The sequence below is a fragment of the Astatotilapia calliptera genome, chromosome 18 (assembly GCF_964374335.1).
Source record: "Astatotilapia calliptera chromosome 18, fAstCal68.1, whole genome shotgun sequence".
Classification (NCBI taxonomy): domain Eukaryota; kingdom Metazoa; phylum Chordata; class Actinopteri; order Cichliformes; family Cichlidae; genus Astatotilapia; species Astatotilapia calliptera.
Window position 1 is genome coordinate 4636269 of NC_137439.1, and position 20577 is coordinate 4656845.

A 20577-nucleotide genomic window follows, 5' to 3' on the forward strand; every position below is an offset into this window, starting at 1 on the left:
TCTAATAATTCAGAAATTCATTAATTACTTAAGCTAAACGAGTTATACACCATATCAGACACAAGGCATGAAATCCTTTTTGTTGCCAGGTTGTAAAAAGTCACTTTTGCTGTCTTGAGGAGAAAGAAGAAAAATAATGTTATTAAAGTTATGATTCAGTCAGAAGAGCTGCAATAAATTCATAAATGAATAAAGAAAGTTTGACAGTTTTAAGTATTGCAAGGGATTTAACAGCTGACTCGTATAGCATCTAAAATAGACAGAAATCGAAACTCTTGCCTTGAGCTGACCTCTGATTGACAAAACTATTTTTAGAGCCATTCTGCAGCCTCAGTGTAAGCTTTTAAATGGTTAATAAATGCACTTATGTTTTATTACTATGGTCACGATTTGTGGGAGAATAAAGGCTATGGAGACGATGCTAGGTGGAGCATCTCTAGCATAGCACTCCTGTTGTAGTTTTTCACTTTTTAACACATAATGAACTGTAGACAGTAAGTCCTATTTAATACAATATGGTTATTTTGCAAATTACGATCCATAGAATCAAAAAGGATCAATTCAATTTGTCTTAAAACCACAGTTGTGATAAGTCAGACTTTCATAAACTGCTTCAGTTATGCCAAACAAATTATAGCCTGATGCATTTTACATCAGATATAAGAGATCAATATGAAATCCTTTTTTTTTTGTCAGGTTTTTCCATCTTGAGTGTTTTACAGTGTGGCCAAGACATTGTTACCCAATGATGGCATCGGTTTCACTGTCAGGTCCAACTCTAAAAATTCCCAACCAGTAGAGGATGTAATGGTGGCTACATCCATCCTTTATGCAAGTCTATGAGTTTAGCTCCGAGTACGATTACATTTACCAGTGATCATTTCAGGTGAAGGTACAGTGAGAGGATTTTGTCACTCTGCTTTGCTGGGAGGGGAATTTTGCTAGCATGCTTTTCGCTCCACTTTTCTTGTGCAAATCTATACAAAGGTATTCTGAGTGATCATCTTTTATCCTGTGATGAAACATTTCTATTCTAATAGGAGGGGTCTCATCCAAAATGAAAATGGCTCCAGCAATGGGGTTTGAGTATCAACATAATGTGAACATATCTGAACACAGATGGGAGTGTCCGACAGTGCTCTCCAACTTAAACATACAGAATGAAAGAATATCATTTGGAAGAACTGCGTACACCATCGATTAGAGTTCCAGAGACTTGAGGAACCAATGGAGCTTTGAAGCTGTTATGGAGTTAGGTACTGGTCCAACACACTATTAGGACACCGTATGTTGGTTTTTTTTCCATTGTCACCTTTTATATCAACTGAAACACTGTTGGTACTGAAGGGAGAATCATTAGAAATATCCATTTATGAAATAATTATTGGATAAACAAAAATTCTGACCTGATCTCAAAGATAATTGCTACGTTCTACGACTCATCCCGAGAGTGAGAAAGATTAAGGAACACCATCCAATACCAAAGACATTTCACTCAAAACAAAAGATGTTACTCTCACTATGGTGCGAGGGGAAACGTCGGTGAATTGTGAAAGTGGATCAGATTCAACCTCTGTGGAAAAATAATATCTGCATGAGATTTAGTGCCAGTATGATCTTGGATATCTCAGTCTGGACTAAACTGGTGGACAGGCTGATGGACACTGCTGTCCTGAAGCCATGCTGCCAGCATGACTAAAAATAATTATTTCCATGAAAGTGAGGGGGAAGATAATCAAGCCCAGCTATGATCCAATCATTCAAATCTCTTTAATCACTCAATTTTTAAGCAGATGAAACAAAAAACACACCCCCTAATGAAAATAAGCTGCTAATTCGTTTGGGAGGAGGGGTCTTTACATGAATTTGGTTTATTTAATTCCATTTTAATTTCACAAAAACACCCTGAGGTAGATTTGTCACAAAAATGTTCAATGAGACAGTGTTCTATATCATCAGCTTCTAAAACAACCTGTATCAACCATCAGAAAGAAGTCTGTCTAGTTAGCATCACCTCCTCCAATGACTTCCACAGTGCTAACGCTTCTTAGCCATCTGCCCCATCCCTCTCCACATCATCCTGATCAATTAGTCTCCTTCTCGCCGTCGGCCAGTCTGCATGGCCCCTCCTCCTCTGCTTTTCCTGTCGACTATGTCAAACAGTGGTGTGCTGTACGGGCAAAGAGCCCTAAACCCCTGAAACCATCGAGCCGCAAACACTCTCCCAGCCGACGAAAGGAAGTGGAGAGCCTGCCAAAGATAAAGTGGAGCACCACAAACAAATGGAGTAACTGAGCTCATTAATGTGGCAGTGCGGTGGGTCAGCATCCTGCCGAAGCCCAATCGGCTTTCGATTACATCATCTGCACGAGGCTCAGAGTCATTGATAAATCTGACGTATCTGAAAGCAGCAGAGTGATCATGGGAGGAAAATTGCAATGTCACAGTGAGGAAAAAAAGTGTTTTCAAATTTCTCATAAATGAAAAAGAATAAATATGGTAACAAGCATCCAAGTGTCATTGATAAGAGTAAATACTTGTGAAGTGAGGTGTTGCTTCTCTGACTGTGGTGAATTAAAAATGATAGAAAAACATAAATGGGAAACAAAGAAGAGAAATGTGGTAGTAAATATGTCATAACTGCCAACTTCAACCACTGTTGTGAACTGGACTTAATGATAGTTGTATATCCATCAACCACAACATTGCAATCACCTGTACGATACCACGTAAGTCCTCGTCCTGCAGTTGAAGAAGCTCTGATCTTGAGACTAGTCTTGGGCCTAAGAGGCTGTCTTCAAAATATTTAGGTGAACAGAATTATTTTGAAGTTGCATAAGTGTCCATTTACATCAGCATTTGGCTGAAAGGCACTTTATATTCCAATGTAAATACCTGATTTCTGAGATTGAAAACCCCCAACAATCAGACGATCCCCGAACAACAATTAGGGACGTGAGAGAAACAGAACGCTATTAAGACGAAGAAACCTCCAGACAGACTGACGTTATCACGATATATCATTCTTTTGCCCAACTATAAATATTTCTTTGCTTCAAAATCCACTGTGGTAACTGTACAAAACGTATGCACCTGACTGTATGTCTCATATGAAGGGCCTGTTTCATCTAGTTGGAAGCGAAGCAATCGTCACATTGTTGAAAGGATGAGGAGTTGATTGATTTAAGCACAAACAAAACAATGCTGATTTTAAAGATTCAGTTTTTTTCTATTTAAACACAAAATATAAAAAGTAAGGAAACATTGCATCAGGAAGACTGCGATGTATGCGGTAAATATCAAACATTTATTTAGTTGAATTGGTTCCGATCATGTTGAACGACAAAGATGAAATCCTATCAGTTAAATAAGTTTTGTCCAAAGTATTAAAACAGTTTCTTATCATTTATGTAATGTAGATTTTACAGGATTTATATAATTTCAAAAAGAACTCATAAGTGTGATTCGTGTCCTTGATCTGTTTTCAAACAGGCCGTTTTCAAAATGAAGTCGATAAGAGCTTCCAGGATCTCTATCACAATTTCAAGGAGATTTACAGAGAACCTGCACTTTGTACAGCAGCATTTGAGAGATGACAGATGATTTTTTTTACCAAAGTAAATTAAAGGCTCTAAAAAATTCAAGAAGCTTTATCGAAGATCAAAGATAAAGATTTACCACATCAAAGATTCCCTGCAATCGTCAACCCTCAAAACTGGCATTAGTGCATTACTTTAAACGCAACAAAGAATGACTGTAATCAGGTTTTCAGTATAGGCTGTACACAAAAGATGGGTGGACCCAATGGAGAAATGCTTGAAACCTGCATTTTTTCACTTTATCTATGACCTTTTCTGATGAGCATTCACTGGTTTCAACTCATATTTAACACAACATTTTAAATTTTGGGAATCTTGGTCGTATTTAGAGTAAAATAGTTGATGAAGAAGAACATAATTTGAGGTCTTGGCTACCCTGTGATAAATAAGGATCCAGAGTATAACCCTGTAGTATCTTTTGGTTTCCTGGTCTAATCCACACATTACTTATGACATCTCGCTTAAAAGTGTGACTGACAATTTTCTGTGTTTGAGGCTTAAAAACAAGACTTCACAAACCAGTGAGTGACACAATGGCCACATCCATCCTTTTCATACAGTCTGTGCGTTTGACGAGCCCGATTTCTGTTCCTACCACTGTTCAAGGACATCTGCCTGATTTCTTGGAGTTAGTGAAGATGTTAAACTTCAGAGCTTGCCAGTCCTTTTCTCATTTAGCTCCGTCCTGTTATTCAGTCCGAGTTTAGAACATAACTTGGGCTCTGAAGTGCTTCTGCTTGATGGTGTTGTGGCTTATGCCCATCTTCAGCATCCACTTGGACTTCATCATCTGTACATACTGCATGTCTTTCTGTTTCTGATTGAGGGCACTGTTACCTAAGAGACAGAAAGATGAGGGAGTTAGTAACATGTGAGCAGTGTGTCAGAATATCAAATCGCAGAGGTTTTCTCAGTTAAAATTTGATAAACAATGAGCACAAGGTGTCACATCGACCACAGACAGCAGCAAATGACACAAATTTAAATTAAAACAGTAAAGCTAACATTTTGTCATAAGTGATTCTTGTGACCATTTTTTTGGTCTTAAAATATACATTTTCATTATTATTTGCAAGTAAAATGTAACACGTTCGCCTTCTGGCCACAGTAATAAAGCTAAAAATTGTTGCCATTATTTAACAGCCCAAATGGGACAGTCTGCGATGAGCTGCATGGAGCAGGGCCACCAAAGTGTGCAGCAAAGAGAGGAGAAACATGCAAAGCCAACGACATCTAAAGCCATCAAACAATGCTCTGTGGAACTCCTTAGAAATTTACCAAAATCTCTCTACAGGAGGGGGAGATACAGGAGAGGTGGAGGAAGATCTCAGCCTGGGTGTTTATTGTCTTATGTAGTCTGGAAGAAGAGTGGATGGTGGGGTGGGTGCAGTTTTCTCTGTGGTGGGGTTGGGTGGACTGTCCTGGGCTCTGTGGGGCCGGGAGGCGCTGCTGCACTGGGCCCCGGTCTGGATGGGCCTGGGCCCCCTTTCCCTGGTGGGTCGCGGAGTATGGGGGTGCCTACTGGGGTCAGCGGGGGAGCTGGCCCCAGGGAGGGGTCACTTGCCCCTCCCTTCCTTCCCTCCCCATCTCCAGCTGCCTCCCTCTTCCCGCTCCATCACAACCACCCACCTTGGAGTAGGGGTATGTCACCAGGGTGCAGAGGAGGCCACCCCCCCCCCCCTCTGTCCCCTTCTGGCTGCCTCTGCCTCAATTTTATCCCACAACTTAGACATTCACATTACTCACACTCTCATTACACATACATATAGGATCTTGGGGGTGGGCACGATACACGGAATCCAAAGTACCATCAGGGTGTACACCCCACCCCTGGCGTCGTTGCCCACCTCTCAATGTTAAATACACGTAGACATTGAGGGCCAGCAGGAGGGACCATGCGCTTACCTGCTGCTCTCTGGCAGGTAGCTCCATGCCCTCCTGGGTTTTAAATGCACCTTAAAACACACATGCATCAACACTACAATGAGCGGGTGGAGGGAGGTTTGGAGTCTTCTCTCACCCCCATTCTCTGCGACCTGCTGGAGCGGGGGGGCTAGGAGGAGGAGTTGGCCGTCCGACTGCGGTCTGGGGTGTGGGGCCTCCCTGCTGCTGCGGAGTCGGGGCGGTCTGCCTCCCCCCACCGCAGGGAAAAGGGTAACACCACCTGGGTCTGGGTGCAGTTCCCCCCCCTCCAGGGGCAAGGGTACCTAGACCCGGGGCTTAGAGTACGCTTGGGGAGTGTGATCGTGTGTACAGTGTCTCTTTATGTCTGTCTCCACGTTGGTTGAGTGTGGAGTAAGTGCATATGAGAGCATGAGGGTGGGAATGGATGTTTGTATATGTGTGTGCCTGTATGTCTGTGTCTATATGTCAGGTTGGGTGTCAGGCGCCACCTCTCTGGGGACATCTTAGGCCCTCCAAGGTTTGGAGGCCTATCTCCACCCACCACCACTTCCCCTGCCAGTGGCGGACTCCCTCAGGTGTCGGTGCGTTGGTGGTTCTTTGTGTCCGGGGATGGGCGTCCAGGTACACACCGGCTCACTCCTTGGCGGCCGCTTATCGGGGCCTGGAGCCTGGGGCTTGCTCGGGCCACTTCGGAGGTGGGGTGCCCCCGGCCTCTCGGCCTGGGGCTCGGTCACTCAGGCACGGCTGGCTGCCGGCGGAGCTCACGGGCGCGTCACTGCAACTCCCCCTGGCTTCTGCTCCGCGGCTGCTGAGTGAGCCCTCATCTGGGACTCTCCTCAGCTCTTTCTGGGACAGTGGCGCGGCTGCCCCTCTGTGGGTCTTCCTTGGTCTCTTGTGTTCTGGGGGCCTCTGGATGTCTGGAGTTTTGATCTCCTCCATACCTGCTTCATGCCCTGGAGGACGGGGCTGTGGCCCCCCCACACCCTCTAGCAGATCATTACATGAAGGAACCTTTTAAAAAACAAAAAACAAGCGCGTCCATGCTCACAGGTGTACACACGGGTGATCACACCCACAAACTACACCCTTTTTGGCTCCTACCTCAAAGCACACTGTGTTCTGTTGATCTTATTTGCTGCACAATAATGTTTAATATTTAGTATTTACTGTCATATTCCCATATATCATTGTGATGTTGTTTATTCTATTACTCTTGTTCTCTTCTGCTTGTTTTCTTTTTTCTTTCTCAGCAGGTGATCCAGGTGATTGATATATGCATTTTCTTTTCTTTTTTTTCCTTTTTCTGCTCATTCTGTTGGTTTTTGTTTTTTGCCCTTCTCCCCCGTCCCTCTTCTCAGCTGTTTCTCTTTCCCTCTTTCTTTCTCCCCTTCTTTCCCCCAGTCAACTCTGTCCCATGTTCAGTAAGTGAAAATAAAATAAACAATAAAAGGTGAATCAAATGGACCATTATGGCAAGGCTGGGATGGTCAATTTGGTAAAGTAAATCCGTTGGGCATCTTTCTTTGCCTTTAGACAATAATTCTGATGGCAAAAGAGCCAAACGGGACAGGCAAAAAAAAAAAAAAAAAAAAAAAAGAAATTTACCAAAATGAGTCTCGATGCTAAATAATTGTTCAATATGTCCCTGCAAATATTGAGCAAAAGTGTTTTTTTAAATGCCTTTACCACTCCAAAAAAGGTTGACATTTTATACATTAATATAAATGTTATATGACTGAAATAATGGCAGTTAATCATTTGTGCATGTGTGGCTTAACTTCAAACAGCTAGCACTGTTGTTGGTCCTATCTGTGCATAATAGTCTAGTTTGTTCCACAGAAGACAGCCAAACAAAGCAAAGCTACCAAATCTGTTTACAAATGGGTTTAACTTAGTAAATAAGTAAGAACCACATAATTAACAGTGACTAATATGTTTCAATCCTAACTGATGCTTCGCATTTAACCCTCCTGTTATGTTGGTTTCCTGGAACACCATTTATGGTCCTGGGTTAATTTGACCCGGGGCAAATTTACTCATCCAAAAGTGTCAGAAACACTGGCATTGATTATTTTACAATTTTCTTTTATAATTTTTATTTTTTTTGTTTTCTGTAGTGATGCAGATGACGTGTGACATCTCTTCTGTTCTGGGTCAATCTGACCCGCAACATAACAGGAGGGTTAAAAAACAAACAAACAAAAAAAACCCCCCAAAAAACCCCAAACAAAAAAAAAAACATGTTGGACGACATATTCCATGATTGTGGAAAAGAGATTATTCTGTTTCAGAAGGTTCAAACTAATAGTCTGCATCAAGCAAAGAAAACAATTGAGAAAAAGAATTAAACTACTACAACTGGGATAAGAACTATACATATACATTTGGAAAGTGTTGCTCAGTGTTGTGAACATCAACTACTTCAGCTGTTAGTGAGGGTAGGGGCCGTGTGCCTGCCTGTCTGCAGCATTGCTAAAGGTGGTCCAACAAAATATTAGATTGTATAACAACCACTGGGCACCTACTCGGTCCATCGCCATTTGTGTTTTAAGGGGGGAATCTTTGCATGAATTTTTCTTTTGGCAGTCCTTTCCCACTGGCTCAGTACAAGTCCTGGTGCAGAGCCAGTCCAACTTTGATGCCTAATGATAATCATCCAAGCACTGACATCAGTGGAAGCAATCATATTAACGCTCAGTAATTTGGGGAGTAAAAGCGTATTTCAGAATTAAACTGTAAAGCTCAGTTGCCAAATAGTGCCAGAAGGTGGCGTTTTTGTTTTTTTTGTTGTGTTGACACTGATCTTCTGCTCTGCGATTTATTGTTAGCAAATATATTGCCATTTAGGGCCCGAGCACTGAGAATGCGAAGGCCCTATTGTATCTGCTCCGTTTCTTCTTCTTCTTATTATTATTCAGGCAAAACAAGCGCCTTTTTGAGGGCTCAAAAACTCGTGAAATTTTGCACATGCATCAGGTCTGGTGAAAAATTTCGTATTTTAATTGTTTTACATATGAGCACTGGGAAATGGCTCTAGAGCGCCACTTATGCGTTGTTAAATGCAGCCCTACGAACACATCGTTTGAGCTACATGTATGAAATCTGGCACACGTGTGTATCATTCCGAGACGAACAAAAAAGTCACTGGGCCCATTGACGCAAACCCAACAGGAAGTCCGCAATTTAAAAGTGAAGGTGACATTTTGGCTCTAATTTTGCCATTTCCATGCCTCGAACTTCTGCGAACTCCTCCTTGGGATTTGATTGCATAAACTTCATCTTTGGTCAGTGTCAACTACACACCTGGGCCATGTTAAATTGCGGAGATTTTGAGTTTTCGGGATACGGTGAGGCCGTGGCGCCATGGCGAATTTCGATGACTCGCCATGAAAATCTTATTGCCTCTCACTCTGTCATACATTGTCCGATCTGGACCAAAGAGCACACATATGATAAAGCTCCACCCCTGAACATATTTCAACTGCCACATTTGACATCGGGGAGAGCGCCACCTTTTGGGAACAGGAAATGTCATGTTTTACACTTTGGGATACAGTATTGTGATGGGTGACATCTGCAACCTCAAAATTCTCCAGGAAAGCATTAAGGAGTTGGTCTTGGGTTACAGTGAAAGCTGTGAGTTTTCGCAAAAGGGTGTGACCCCAGCAGCATGGCGAATTTTCATGTCTCACCATGAAGAAACAAATTAGTATAACTCAATGAAATCCAGTCTGATCAGTACCAGACTTTACAGACATGATGCCAGACCCGCCCTGAACAGATTGATATGCCCATTGTCAGGAATACGCAGAGCGCCACCTAGTTGGAACAGGAAATGTCATGTCTTATACTTTGTTGTACTGATTTTCACAGGTTCGTCGTGGCCACCTCAAAAGCGATGAATATCACCATCAGTCCCTCATGATGCTTCAGTGCGAAAATTGTGAGTTTAAACTGAACGGCACACCCTGGTGGCAACGCTGTTCACCATGAAAGATGAAGTGGTTTTTGAGGGGCTTGGAAAGTTCAAAAAGTCTTGAAATTTGGCGCACAGCTCCAATGTCATGAAAGCTCTTGTTTTGTGATCATTTTCATTGAATAGCGCAAAACTGAACAGCACCCCCTACAAAATGTCAAAACATCAGCCCCTGCTCTGTGTTTCATCTACGAGTCTGAAACCTGGTAAGCTTATGGAAGATATCAAGATGTACAAAAAAGTCTCTTGGAGCAATATCCCAAATCCAACAGGAAGTCAGCCATTTTAAAATTAATGTGTCATTTTGGGGACATTTCCCCTCTTTTCAGGCTCCGTATTTTGACGAACTCCTTCAAGGGATTTCGTCAGATTGACGCGATCTCCAGTGCGTGGAATCTAAAGACCTTTGTGATGTTAAATTGCAAAGCTTTTTACGTTCAGGGAAACGGGGTGGTCATGCGACACGTGGAGTTTCAAACACTCGCCAAAAAGCAGTAATCTGCTGTCACTCAAAAACACAATGTCCAATCTCTCCCAAAGGTCGCAGGCATGATGAGACTCGAGCTCGGAAATGTTTGTTATGCCATTTGTCAATAATCGTAATGCTGCTTGCAGCTTTAATTGTATTTGTATCTGTTATTGCTCTTAATTGGTTCTGTGAAGCACTTTGGCATACCTCTGGTTTTAATGTGCTATATAAAATTGTATTGTATTCTATTGTATAGCTGTGTGTTGTTTGGCTCTCTGTTTTTAATCGGGCTATATAAATGGAATTATTATTATTATTGACCTTTATCACCAACAGCAGCTGAATAATGAAGCTCCCAGGAGTTTCTGGGTATTATTTACAAGAATTGAGGAAGGATTAATAACTGAAAATCATAATGCTGCAGGCTGTAGCATAGCGATACAACAATGAATAATGATCTGGACTAAGATCCTCAAAGATGATTGGATAAACAGAGGAAATTCAGCTCTGCACTATAGAAAATCATGTTTCTTATTAAAAACCTTTCCACAGCCACATCTTTTTCTAAACCTCTTAACACTTAGAATCATTATTTTCTTCTATTGCATTTTTAAGACATAGTAACATCATTGATTAACCATCATCTTCATCATCATCTTGTAGCTCAGCTTGCTACAAAAGAATAGTGCTAACAGTAATGGTCTCCAAGGGTAGAATGACTGCTGAACGGCGCACACAGTCTACGCAGCATGTGGAGGAGTAACAAGCCTAAGCTAACACAGTAAAGGCATTGACATGGAAACAGGGTCGACAACTCATTGCTGAACAAGCAGGCTGCACTGTCATAAAGTCATAAAAGTGATTCATAAATTGAGCTGCGACAAAACTTACTAACTAAATGATATCATGCTTTTTGACGAGTGTTTACTGACTCTTACCTGTATCTCCTCCCCAGCCGAGGGATTTGTACTGCCGGAGCACTCTGCCAACGGCGTTCTTATTGTGGGTCAGAACCACCGCTCGCTGGGCTCCGAACCGCTGTTTGTAGTACCTCATAAGAGAGCGGTGGCCAATCTTAGCACCTGAAGAAACACACAGCAAAGACATGGATTCTGTTACAACAGAGAAATCTAAAGAAAGACTTGCTCAGCAGTTCTGCAGCAGCAATCAATTCTGCCATGTTTTTCCAGTCGGACAAGGCAAATCAGACAACGATAAAGTGCTAATTATTTTTCTTCTTAAGATAAGATCAACAGGAAATAGAAGAGGCCAGCAGTGAGTAAGCAGTTATCCAAATGTACTGCTGGTGGCTCACCCTTTCATTGATTTTAGTAATAGTTATTTAATATTTTTACTATCCAAAAAATCCCAACAAAAACGGCAAAGTTAATACATACTTATATGTATTATTTTCCAAATTTACTAAACCCATTAAGATGTTGCCTGTTGTTTTTAATAGGTTCCAAATTTGTAAATTTAGAATGTACACAGCATTTCAGACAGGGATGATTATGAAATTATTGATATTATGAGCTGATGCAGTTGGTCTGAACAGGTTATATTTTCATAGGACTAGATATCATTAAAACTACAGAATGTGCCTTAATTCCTTAATTTTGGAATCATCTGAATTTATCACATCTTTCTTGTGTTCTTCTCTTACTAAAACCCCCAAATTCCAACAGCTTGTTAACTGAAAGTAACTTTCATTCTTCAGACGGAGCAAACTATCAAAAAAATCAATGGTGGAGTCTTGCAAATTAATTTATTTCAACATTCCTGACCAAAAGGACTACAAATATTAATTATTGTTTATATGTGATTATTTTACAGGTTGTTGTTGTTAATACACCACAGCATATATCTAAATTTGGACAATCAGCATTGCGGTCTGAATCTATGTGACCCATTACCAACTAAAAACCAAATCGGTGCCGATTTTTATGTTAGCTATGAAAAGTTTAGAGTTATGGCTTATAGAGCAAGCATTCATATAATTCCTTTACATACATTTAAGACTTGACCAGGATTTCCAATTATAAAAACTAATCTCATTTCAAGTCACCTGAAGGGAGCATCAGCTCCATCGTCTCGTCGTCATATTCCAGGTTCTTGTCATCAGCCAACTCTTCATCATCCATTTCAGCATCCTCCCCCTCTTTTCTGTCAGGGTAACTATTCCTGTTGGCAAAAGAAAAGTGAAAATCAATGAGCCTTTGATGGGTTTAACGAAGCAAGATGCATTATATCCATTCCCACTAAACAAAAAAGGACCCTATTTGCTAAACATTAAAGAGAGGCTCTGGTTAAAAGTCTTTATTACCTGAAGTCATAGAAGTCTGCAAACTCCAGGGCGGCATCGCCATCTGTGAAGAGCTTACAGTGGCTTTTGTCTAACATGTGACTCTGTACTGCTTCTGATGAGTAAAATGAACGCCCCTTTTCGTTACACCATAAGCACACGTTCCCAGCACCGACTTTTTCTCCTGTAAAACAAATAAATTTTAAAAAATTGTTAGAGCACAAAAGAAAAAAAACATTCATGTGCAAAAGAATGTTTTATTTTTTATGTATGTGATAATCCTGACCACATCTTTCTGTAACTACACCATTATATTAATACAAGCCTTGCTGCTGCAATTTTACAGTCAAAACTCACCGAGGTAACGGATGAGGCCCTTCAGATCTACGAGGAACTCCACATCAGGGATGAAGAAACTGTGGACTTTGGTCATGTGTGTGACGTTCTTCATGAGGGACTTGGAGTGGTGGGAACAGAACAAGCAGTCAGTGACGGGGATGGAGCCGGGTAGAGCGGGAGGTTGGGTGTCAGACAGAGCGGTGGACTCTCCCTCCTCCTGATCCATCACCTCCTCTTCATCATCTGCCTCCATCTCATCACCATCATCGCCCTCATCATCTTCATCTACATCCTCCCAGTCTTCTGCAACATTTTTATGGAAATACATTCAAACTAAGACAACATGACATTTTCACTGCTTTTTCCCCTCTAAATTTAGTGCAAGTGTTGATGTCAACATTCAGTTTATAATGTTCTGTGGGTGCGGCAGGACATTCAGACAGTTGAGAAATGCTTTTTATTTCATTTAATCTGCTCACCTTCACCTTCACCAGCTGTGCCACCTTCTTCTCTTTCTCGCCTCTTGGCTTGCTCCTCCAGCCACATCATCCTGGGAGGTTTATCCAGCTTCTCAGTCCTCTGCTTTGTTGCTCCTTGTGAGGTCTGTGCATGGTCTTGCTTGGCAGGGCTCGATCTCTGCTGTTCTTTCAGCGCCTGTTGCAGGGCCTTATTCCTTGCGTCATTATCCACCTTTTCATCACTAAGCCCCTTCTCCAGGTTCTTCTCATTCATCTTCTCCACTCTCCTCTGGGCAGCGAGAAGGGTCTGCTTTTCGGCCTGTTGGTGTTTGTGGGACTGTAGGTGGTTCTGGTAAGCATTGGCGCTGGAGAACTTCTTGTTGCAGATGGTGCAGTACTCAGTGGCTGATGCATCGGTCAGCTGCTGGTCAGCAGCGGCCCTCTGAGCGAGGACACGTTCCTGGAAGTTTTCAGCAGTGACGGGGGGCATGTCGGCCACCTTCCGCTTCAAGTTGTACCGATGCCAGTCTGTTTTATAGTGTGCACGCTGCACCTCACCATCTGCGAAAGCTACTCGGCAGCTGATGCAAGTATATGAGGCCATGGGAACCTGGGGATTCAAGTAGGTTTACTTTCAGCATATAGCACAAAAAAACCCCAAAAAAACAACAACAAAAAAAAAAATCACAGGCATCTCAATGTAGAGATGTTTAGCCGTAAACAATTTTATTTAAAAGAAAGTTGGTTCTCTGGAGTTGGTTATGTCTAGTTTGTTAAATGTTTTATTTTGTTTGCCCTTTCTGATGCTTCTTAACGATACCATTAAAATTAGCCCTTAAAATCTGAATTTTAAATGCAAGATTAACTGAAAAAACGACGTTTTCACGTACAAACATTCACCGTTGTTTTATGTGACAACCATAAAATGCATATTTTTAAAAAAAGAAAACCACGTGTAATGTTTATACATTTCCTTTTCAGACACGTGATGACGTCATTATTTTTAATGACCCGTCTGTATATGGATGTTAGCTAGGAGGGTTAGCATACGGAGCTAGCCATTAGCCGGCTAGCGTTGTGAAGTCACGTGTTTACCTAACCACGCAGATTATTAACGATACTACACGCACACTGAATCTAAAATAGCTGCTACAACATTCAGTGTTTACACGGTGGCGCTGCGCTGTTCCGAAATAAACGTACTGGGCAGAAACCAGCTCGGAAATTTCACGCATTTCACCGCAAACACTGAAGCTAACAGCAGCTAAAATCATACGTTTGTAACGGTGACGACAGCAGCACATTACCACCACCGACTCTCCACCAATATTTACTCACCTGTTCAATGAGATGACTTCTCCGAAAAAGGTGTTTTAACCACTTTCTGGTATGTGCGCACCTGTCTCAATGCCGTAACTACACCACAAAAACACGAGGATGACTTCCTGGTGAACTTTGAACTTCCTTTTCGTGGTGGGGTTTTTTTCTGATCTGGCGCATCACTGCCACCTACCGTGTATAAAACGGTTCCTGTTATACAAGGATGGCTAATCTTTCACAACAAAAAGCTTTTATTGTGAACTGAAACTCAAGTAAAACAAAGGCTAGCCGTTAAAAAAAAAAAAAATTTAAAAAAGAGGAAAAACAACTTGAGAGCTAAATATATATATAGAGAGAGAGACATATAAAGAGACACAGACATGTCTTTGGACATCCGCAGACACGTGGCCAGCTGGTGGATTTAAACAACGTAAACCCCAAATATTCTTGCTGTGAGGCCATAGTGCTAACCACTAACTGTGGGCAGATTTTTTGGTTTTGTTTTGAAGTCAGATCTGTGATGCTAATCAGTTTAACCTGGGTGATAAACTGAAAGGGTATAGGCTTGAACTGTTGGATTTTATTCCCACTGCTCTCAACACCTGTCTTATCTTCTGGAGGTATCTTGCATCCTGATTGTTATTCCCTCTGGTCTGCCCTTGTGACAATTTTCCCTTGTAGCTGAGTGTACACACTGAATGGATCTTTGGATCCAAACAGGCCATTTATTTTCTTGGCCTCTGCTTCCGTCGTATATTACTACTATAGTTCCCAGAGCTGTCTTTGTTTGGTAATGGTAAATGGCCTGCATTTGTATAGCGCTTTTCTAGTCCATAGGACCCCAAAGTGCTTTACACTACATTCAGTGATTCACACATTCACACACTGGCGATAGCAAGCTACATTGTAGCCACAGCTGCCCTGGGGCGCACTGACAGAGGCGAGGCTGCCGGACACAGGCGCCACCGGGCCCTCTGACCACCACCAGTAGGCAAACACGGGGTTAGTATCTTGCCCAAGGATATTTGGCATGCAGCCAGGATGCAGCCTGGGATCGAACCACCGACCTTCTGATTAGTGGCTGACCTGCTCTGCCACCTGAGCTACAGCCACCCTGGCAGTTTCTAGAGCCTCAGTTATGGACATCTTGTTTTACTTACTTTTCATATGCCTCTGCTTCCCCGAGTTTTGCTTTAAGATTCTAAGTGTTTATTGTCAGGTGTCCAAAGAAAAAAAGGCATTTTTCTGTGCAACGAAATTCTTTCTTTGCTGTCCACACACAGATGCCAATTAATATACAATAGAACTAGAACATAAAAAACATAAATAAAAAAAATAAAAAACATCACTCACATGTGCTGTACCAATGTACCTGCACATGTGATGTGACAATAAAAGTGATTTAAAATACAAATAGTACAAATAAATAAATTAAGACAAAAAAGAAGAGAATATTGAACTGTGAAACAGAGATGTGTGCAAAAGAGTTATGAGCTTAATATGCAGGATGGCCTGATGTGCAAAAAATTATTATTACTGTTCAAAAATAGATCAGCTGTTCAGAAGCCTGATAGCAGTGGGAAAGAATGAGTTGTTGAGTCTGGATGTTCTGGATTTCACACTTCTGAAGCTTCGTCTGCAGAAGGAGAAGTGTGAACAGTCTGTGTTGGGGGTGTGTGGCGTCTTTGAGGATGGAGGCAGCTCTCCTCTGGACTCTGCGATGGTAGATGCTCTGCAGAGAGATCAGCAGAGTCCTGATGATCTTCTCCGCGGTTGTTATCACTCTCTGTAGGCGTTTGCGGTCCACAGCAGTAGTGCAGTAGTGCTGCCGTACCACGCAGTGAACAAAAAATAGACACTTTTCTTTTGTTCATTTGGCATCATTAGCTGGTTATTTAAACAGGACCATTCATCACTCATTTGATGTCCAGTAGTCAGATTGAAGTTCAGTCTCTCCACATTCTTTATTAAGATTGCATCAATGTTTTTTTAATCCTGCAGATGGTGCTATTGAGCCAAACACCAACACAGTATCAACACAATGTTGATACTAATCCGTCCCCCTGTACTTTTCCACGGCTGGTACTAGCAACAGCAGCGTCCTCTGACTACAAAGGCTTATTGTTATGAATACTATTATTGACAGTTGGTTCATTTGACACATTTGCATTTATTTTTTAGGGTTTTTTTTCTTAATTTTTCAGCTACTTCTTCCACATTAAACTCTGTTGTGCTAGGTGCATGAGCACACAGTGAAGGTAGGGGAGGGGCCCGGTGTTTTAAGAGATTTCGGTCAGGCCTCTTCCGGGGTGTAGGGGGCCCTCGGGCCTTCGGCCTCTGGGCCTGCGGCTCGGTTCACTCTGGCACAGCTGGCTGCCAGCAGAGCCGGCGGGCACGCCTGTCCAGCCCCCTCTGGCTTCTGCTCTGTGGCTACTGGGTGACCCCTCATCTGGGACTCTCCTCAGCTCTTCCCAGGAGGTGGCATGGAAGTAACACGTGCACACCAAGACTCATACAATGACATGAGAACTTTACACTAGGACTGGGGACAAATGGACATGGAGCTATGACAAACTGGGGAGACTGAAGGTAAACAAGAACAGAGATAAAGACCAAACACAGAGACAAAACTAGAGCAGACTAGACATGGAAGGGGAACCAACATAACAAAACAAGAAATCAAGAATTATAAATACCAAACTCAGAGGCACTAGAAAGTAAGATACTCAGGAAGCACATAAATTATCTCTTAATTCCAAGGAAATTAATCACAAGTTCAAAATAAACTCAAAAACTGAGTCAATAACCCAGGACGTCCAGATGAACAGAATCAACTTTCTGGGATGCCCATCAAATGGGCATTTTATATCTTATATGATACTTACATAAATGTGATTTCATACAAGTGGTACTGGCAAGAGGAGGGCAAGAAGAAGAGGAAGGAATTTATACAACGTGTGTGACTTGACTCATTTTCCGTTCACCATCAGCTTCTTTAAGGCTTGACGATACTATGTTCTTCATAAAATTTCTATAAATGTTTGATTGTGGAGATTGTATTCATGAGAGTAAAAGTCTGTTACTAATAGCAAAACGTGATTTAACAAACAGTTGATTACTAACTAATTCAAATGCTATGACCAGAGTTTAAATAAATAAATAGGGTTCAGTTATTCCTTTGCCAATTATTGTTCAGTAATAATGAACATTTTGAGTGCATTCCTGCTCTTTGCATATAATGATGGTAGAAGTACTGATGATACAATCATTCTTTTGATATTTATCGCATTTAAAGAATTATTTAACTTGTCTACAGTTATTGTTTATGAATATAAGCTCAGTACTACAGCTCATACTCTACTGCCTCACACACTACTTAAAAACATGATGTGTGTGTCATTGTGTATAAATTTCTATTCATACACAGGCATAATTTCAGAGCCATTAGTTACATAAAGGTCAAGCAAGTACATTTTCTTTTTGGTTCCAGAAAAAGGTCAACTTAAGCTCTGAGTCACTTACTGGGGTAACAGACTCTGAACCCTCTGTAAATGACCTCATTAATATTTTGTAAAGTGTTTTGTAAAGTTATGAGTTACTATTATATTGTTGGACCCAGTGGGTGCTTTTATTTTGAAAGTCACAGAGCTACAAGGTGCCGTAAATCAAGTGGCGTAAACCAAATAGCAGAAGCGCGAGTTATGCTATATGGTTAATGGACGGGAATGGGGAAAAGAACGGCTATTAAGGTGCAACACTGAGTTGAAAGCAGTTTCTTAGCACCTGGTTGATGAGGGAACAAGGTTCGTAACAAAGTTTGTCCTGTGGATATGTACCTTGTTGTTTTACGGAGCATATAGCTGCTGACCGCTACTAAGGATAAAGGCTAAGTTTTCACCCACTAGAGGGCGCTAACGTATCTCGTCATGTTTAGGCAGCGATGCAACGATTTCACTTATATGCTAAATTTGTTTCACTGTTATATGTTATGTAAGGTAAAGATAATTACTTTGTGATTAATGAGTAAGTCAAAAGGTTAAAGGTAATACACTGTTTGATTTACTAATAGTCTTTTATTCTGTATGTTGTAGCTCTTACGGTGTGTTCACATACACGGCTGTTTAATAAAAGGATTGTGAACCATCAGTTTGAGAGACCATCTTTTCAACCGGGGATGCTGCACCCTCTGACTCCTCCTGCTGTGCCTGAACAGACCAATTTAAACACTGATATCCCAGTTAGCACAAGCAGACTAACACCCACCCCATCTGAATGCAGATAATGTAAAATGTGTGCTGTAGTTTTAGGGTTGATTTTCCTCAAATCACAAAGGTGTGTGGGAAGAATACATGGCTGCCCAAAACAATTATTTTGATAGTCGACTAGTCACTGATTATTTTTGCGATTAGTCAACTAATCAGATCATGCATCCATTGGACGTAAAATGTACAGCTTATTGCACCAGCAGCATCTGTTCTTATATAACTATCATTAGCTTACAGCTTGAAGTGTTTAAGGAATGTGATACAAGTCTCCGGCCTCATCCAACTCTTCTGCCTGTGCCAATTCAACAAACACTTTGAAAAACCCTCACCTTACATACCTGTGTTCAAGGATCGAAAGGAGGAAATGCAGCGTCACTTCCTGTATTTATAGTTTGTTATAGAAAATCTTGAATAAACTTCAACAACCAGGGTTATCTTTGAAGTGAGGTTTATTAAAAAAAGAAAACACTGCAGTGGAGAGAATGTTCAGACCAAACACCAAACAATTTTCTGAAGAAGGACACCGCCCTGAACCATTTTATACCTTCCCAGAGCACTCTCAAACAAAGAACATTCCACAGCACATCATATAGCTCTATGCCTTCAATCCAGCTCATCCTTGCCCCTCTCCCACTCTAAGAAAAGTTACGACCACCCGTCACCTCCCTAAAAGCAGGATGTTCTGGAGATCTTCAAGTCTACACCTCTGTGAGGTGTAATAAAACCTGAGGCCCACTTGTGAGAACATTTCACATGCATGTATACAAAGAGGTGTCAGGAGTGATTTTGCCATACTAAAGTGATGTAATTAAAATATGTGATCAATACATAAAAATAAAGAAATTTCCAGTACAAGTTTCCTAGTTAGTCTGAGGTCACCGGAAGAGACCAGGTGAAGAAGGAGGAGAATCCTTGTCACTTATTAAAGTTGATTTTAGAGTGTGTTTATAGCAAAATGGATTTAGTATTGTGATATGTGTTGACTACACCTTAGAGTTTTTATTGCTAGTAAAGAATAGCATTATAGGTTTGAGTAGGGAAATGTTTGTCTTACCTACGTAATGGAATAGTGAGAAAAATCAAGCTTTAGCTAAAATTTTAATATCTACTAAAGCTTTATTTTTCTGGTTGCAATCAGTTATACTTAAGCTAATTGGAGTAGGGCAAACGTGGGATATTAGGACGTAAGATGACAGACAGCTTGGCTGTCATAAGGGATAGTTCAAGAGCGGAACATTCCCCTTTGTTGTCTAGGAATAGATCTGGAAAAAGCCTTTGATAACGTTAACCATACTTTTTTGATGAAAGTCCTTAATAATTTAGGTTTTGGGGAGGGGTTTAGGAGATGGATCCAGGTGTTATATAATAGTTGTAGTAGTGTGGTTGTCGTAAATGGAACACTCACCGCTACGGTCGGAGGAAAGTCTGGAGTACGACAGGGATGTCCTTTGTCCCCTATTTTGTTTATACTGGCGATGGAGCCACTAGCATGTGCCTTAAGACCGAACGAGTCAATTAAAGGGTTAACACCCCCCGGGTATGAAGTGGGGGGAATGAAGTAAAATTTACCATGTAAATGTTTCACAAGATTTTGAGTTGGTCAGAGAGTGTTGAAGGCATGGGGCATGCGATGCTCCCTTAATACACCTTTCTCAGAACAATACCCCGCTGTTTATGATGTAGTAATCCAATCACTGAAGCGTTTCGCTTCCTTTGGGGGGGCCAACATGAAAGAACATGAAAGACTGAGGAGATTATTATGTATAGACCTTTTTTTTTTTGAGGTGTCTGTGGCTTTGATGTATCCCTTTTGTCTGTTCCAGTGTTGAGAATTTGAATAACCTTTCTTCAATGAACAATAAAAATTGGTTCACCCAGGGCGAGGGTGATACCCCTTTGCTTTTTTTTCATTCAAAGCTCCCATCATTTCCGCTTTTAATCTCG

The 20577-nt window shown here is 41.4% G+C and overlaps 1 protein-coding gene across 1 annotated transcript; it reads right to left on the reverse strand.

Moving 5' to 3' along the window:
* Nucleotides 1-3286: 3286 nt before the first annotated feature.
* On the reverse strand, nucleotides 3287-15482 carry znf622 (zinc finger protein 622). The gene is made up of 7 exons (XM_026149272.2): nucleotides 14387-15482; nucleotides 13070-13658; nucleotides 12609-12893; nucleotides 12273-12435; nucleotides 12015-12130; nucleotides 10888-11031; nucleotides 3287-4436 (listed from the first exon to the last, which is right to left on the reverse strand). The coding sequence occupies exons 2-7, from the start codon at nucleotides 13650-13652 to the stop codon at nucleotides 4303-4305; spliced, it is 1425 nt and encodes a 474-aa protein (XP_026005057.1). The 5' UTR covers nucleotides 13653-13658; nucleotides 14387-15482; the 3' UTR covers nucleotides 3287-4302.
* Nucleotides 15483-20577: the final 5095 nt, after the last annotated feature.

Coding starts and splice junctions, on each gene's coding strand:
- znf622 (XM_026149272.2), bottom strand. CDS start 13,652: ATGGCCTCATATACTTGCATCAGCTGCCGAGTAGCTTTCGCAGATGGT. Junction 12,894..13,069: donor CACAGCTGGTGAAGGTGAAG/GTGAGCAGATTA, acceptor AAAATGTTGCAG/AAGACTGGGAGGATGTAGAT. Junction 12,436..12,608: donor GGGCCTCATCCGTTACCTCG/GTGAGTTTTGAC, acceptor TTTGTTTTACAG/GAGAAAAAGTCGGTGCTGGG.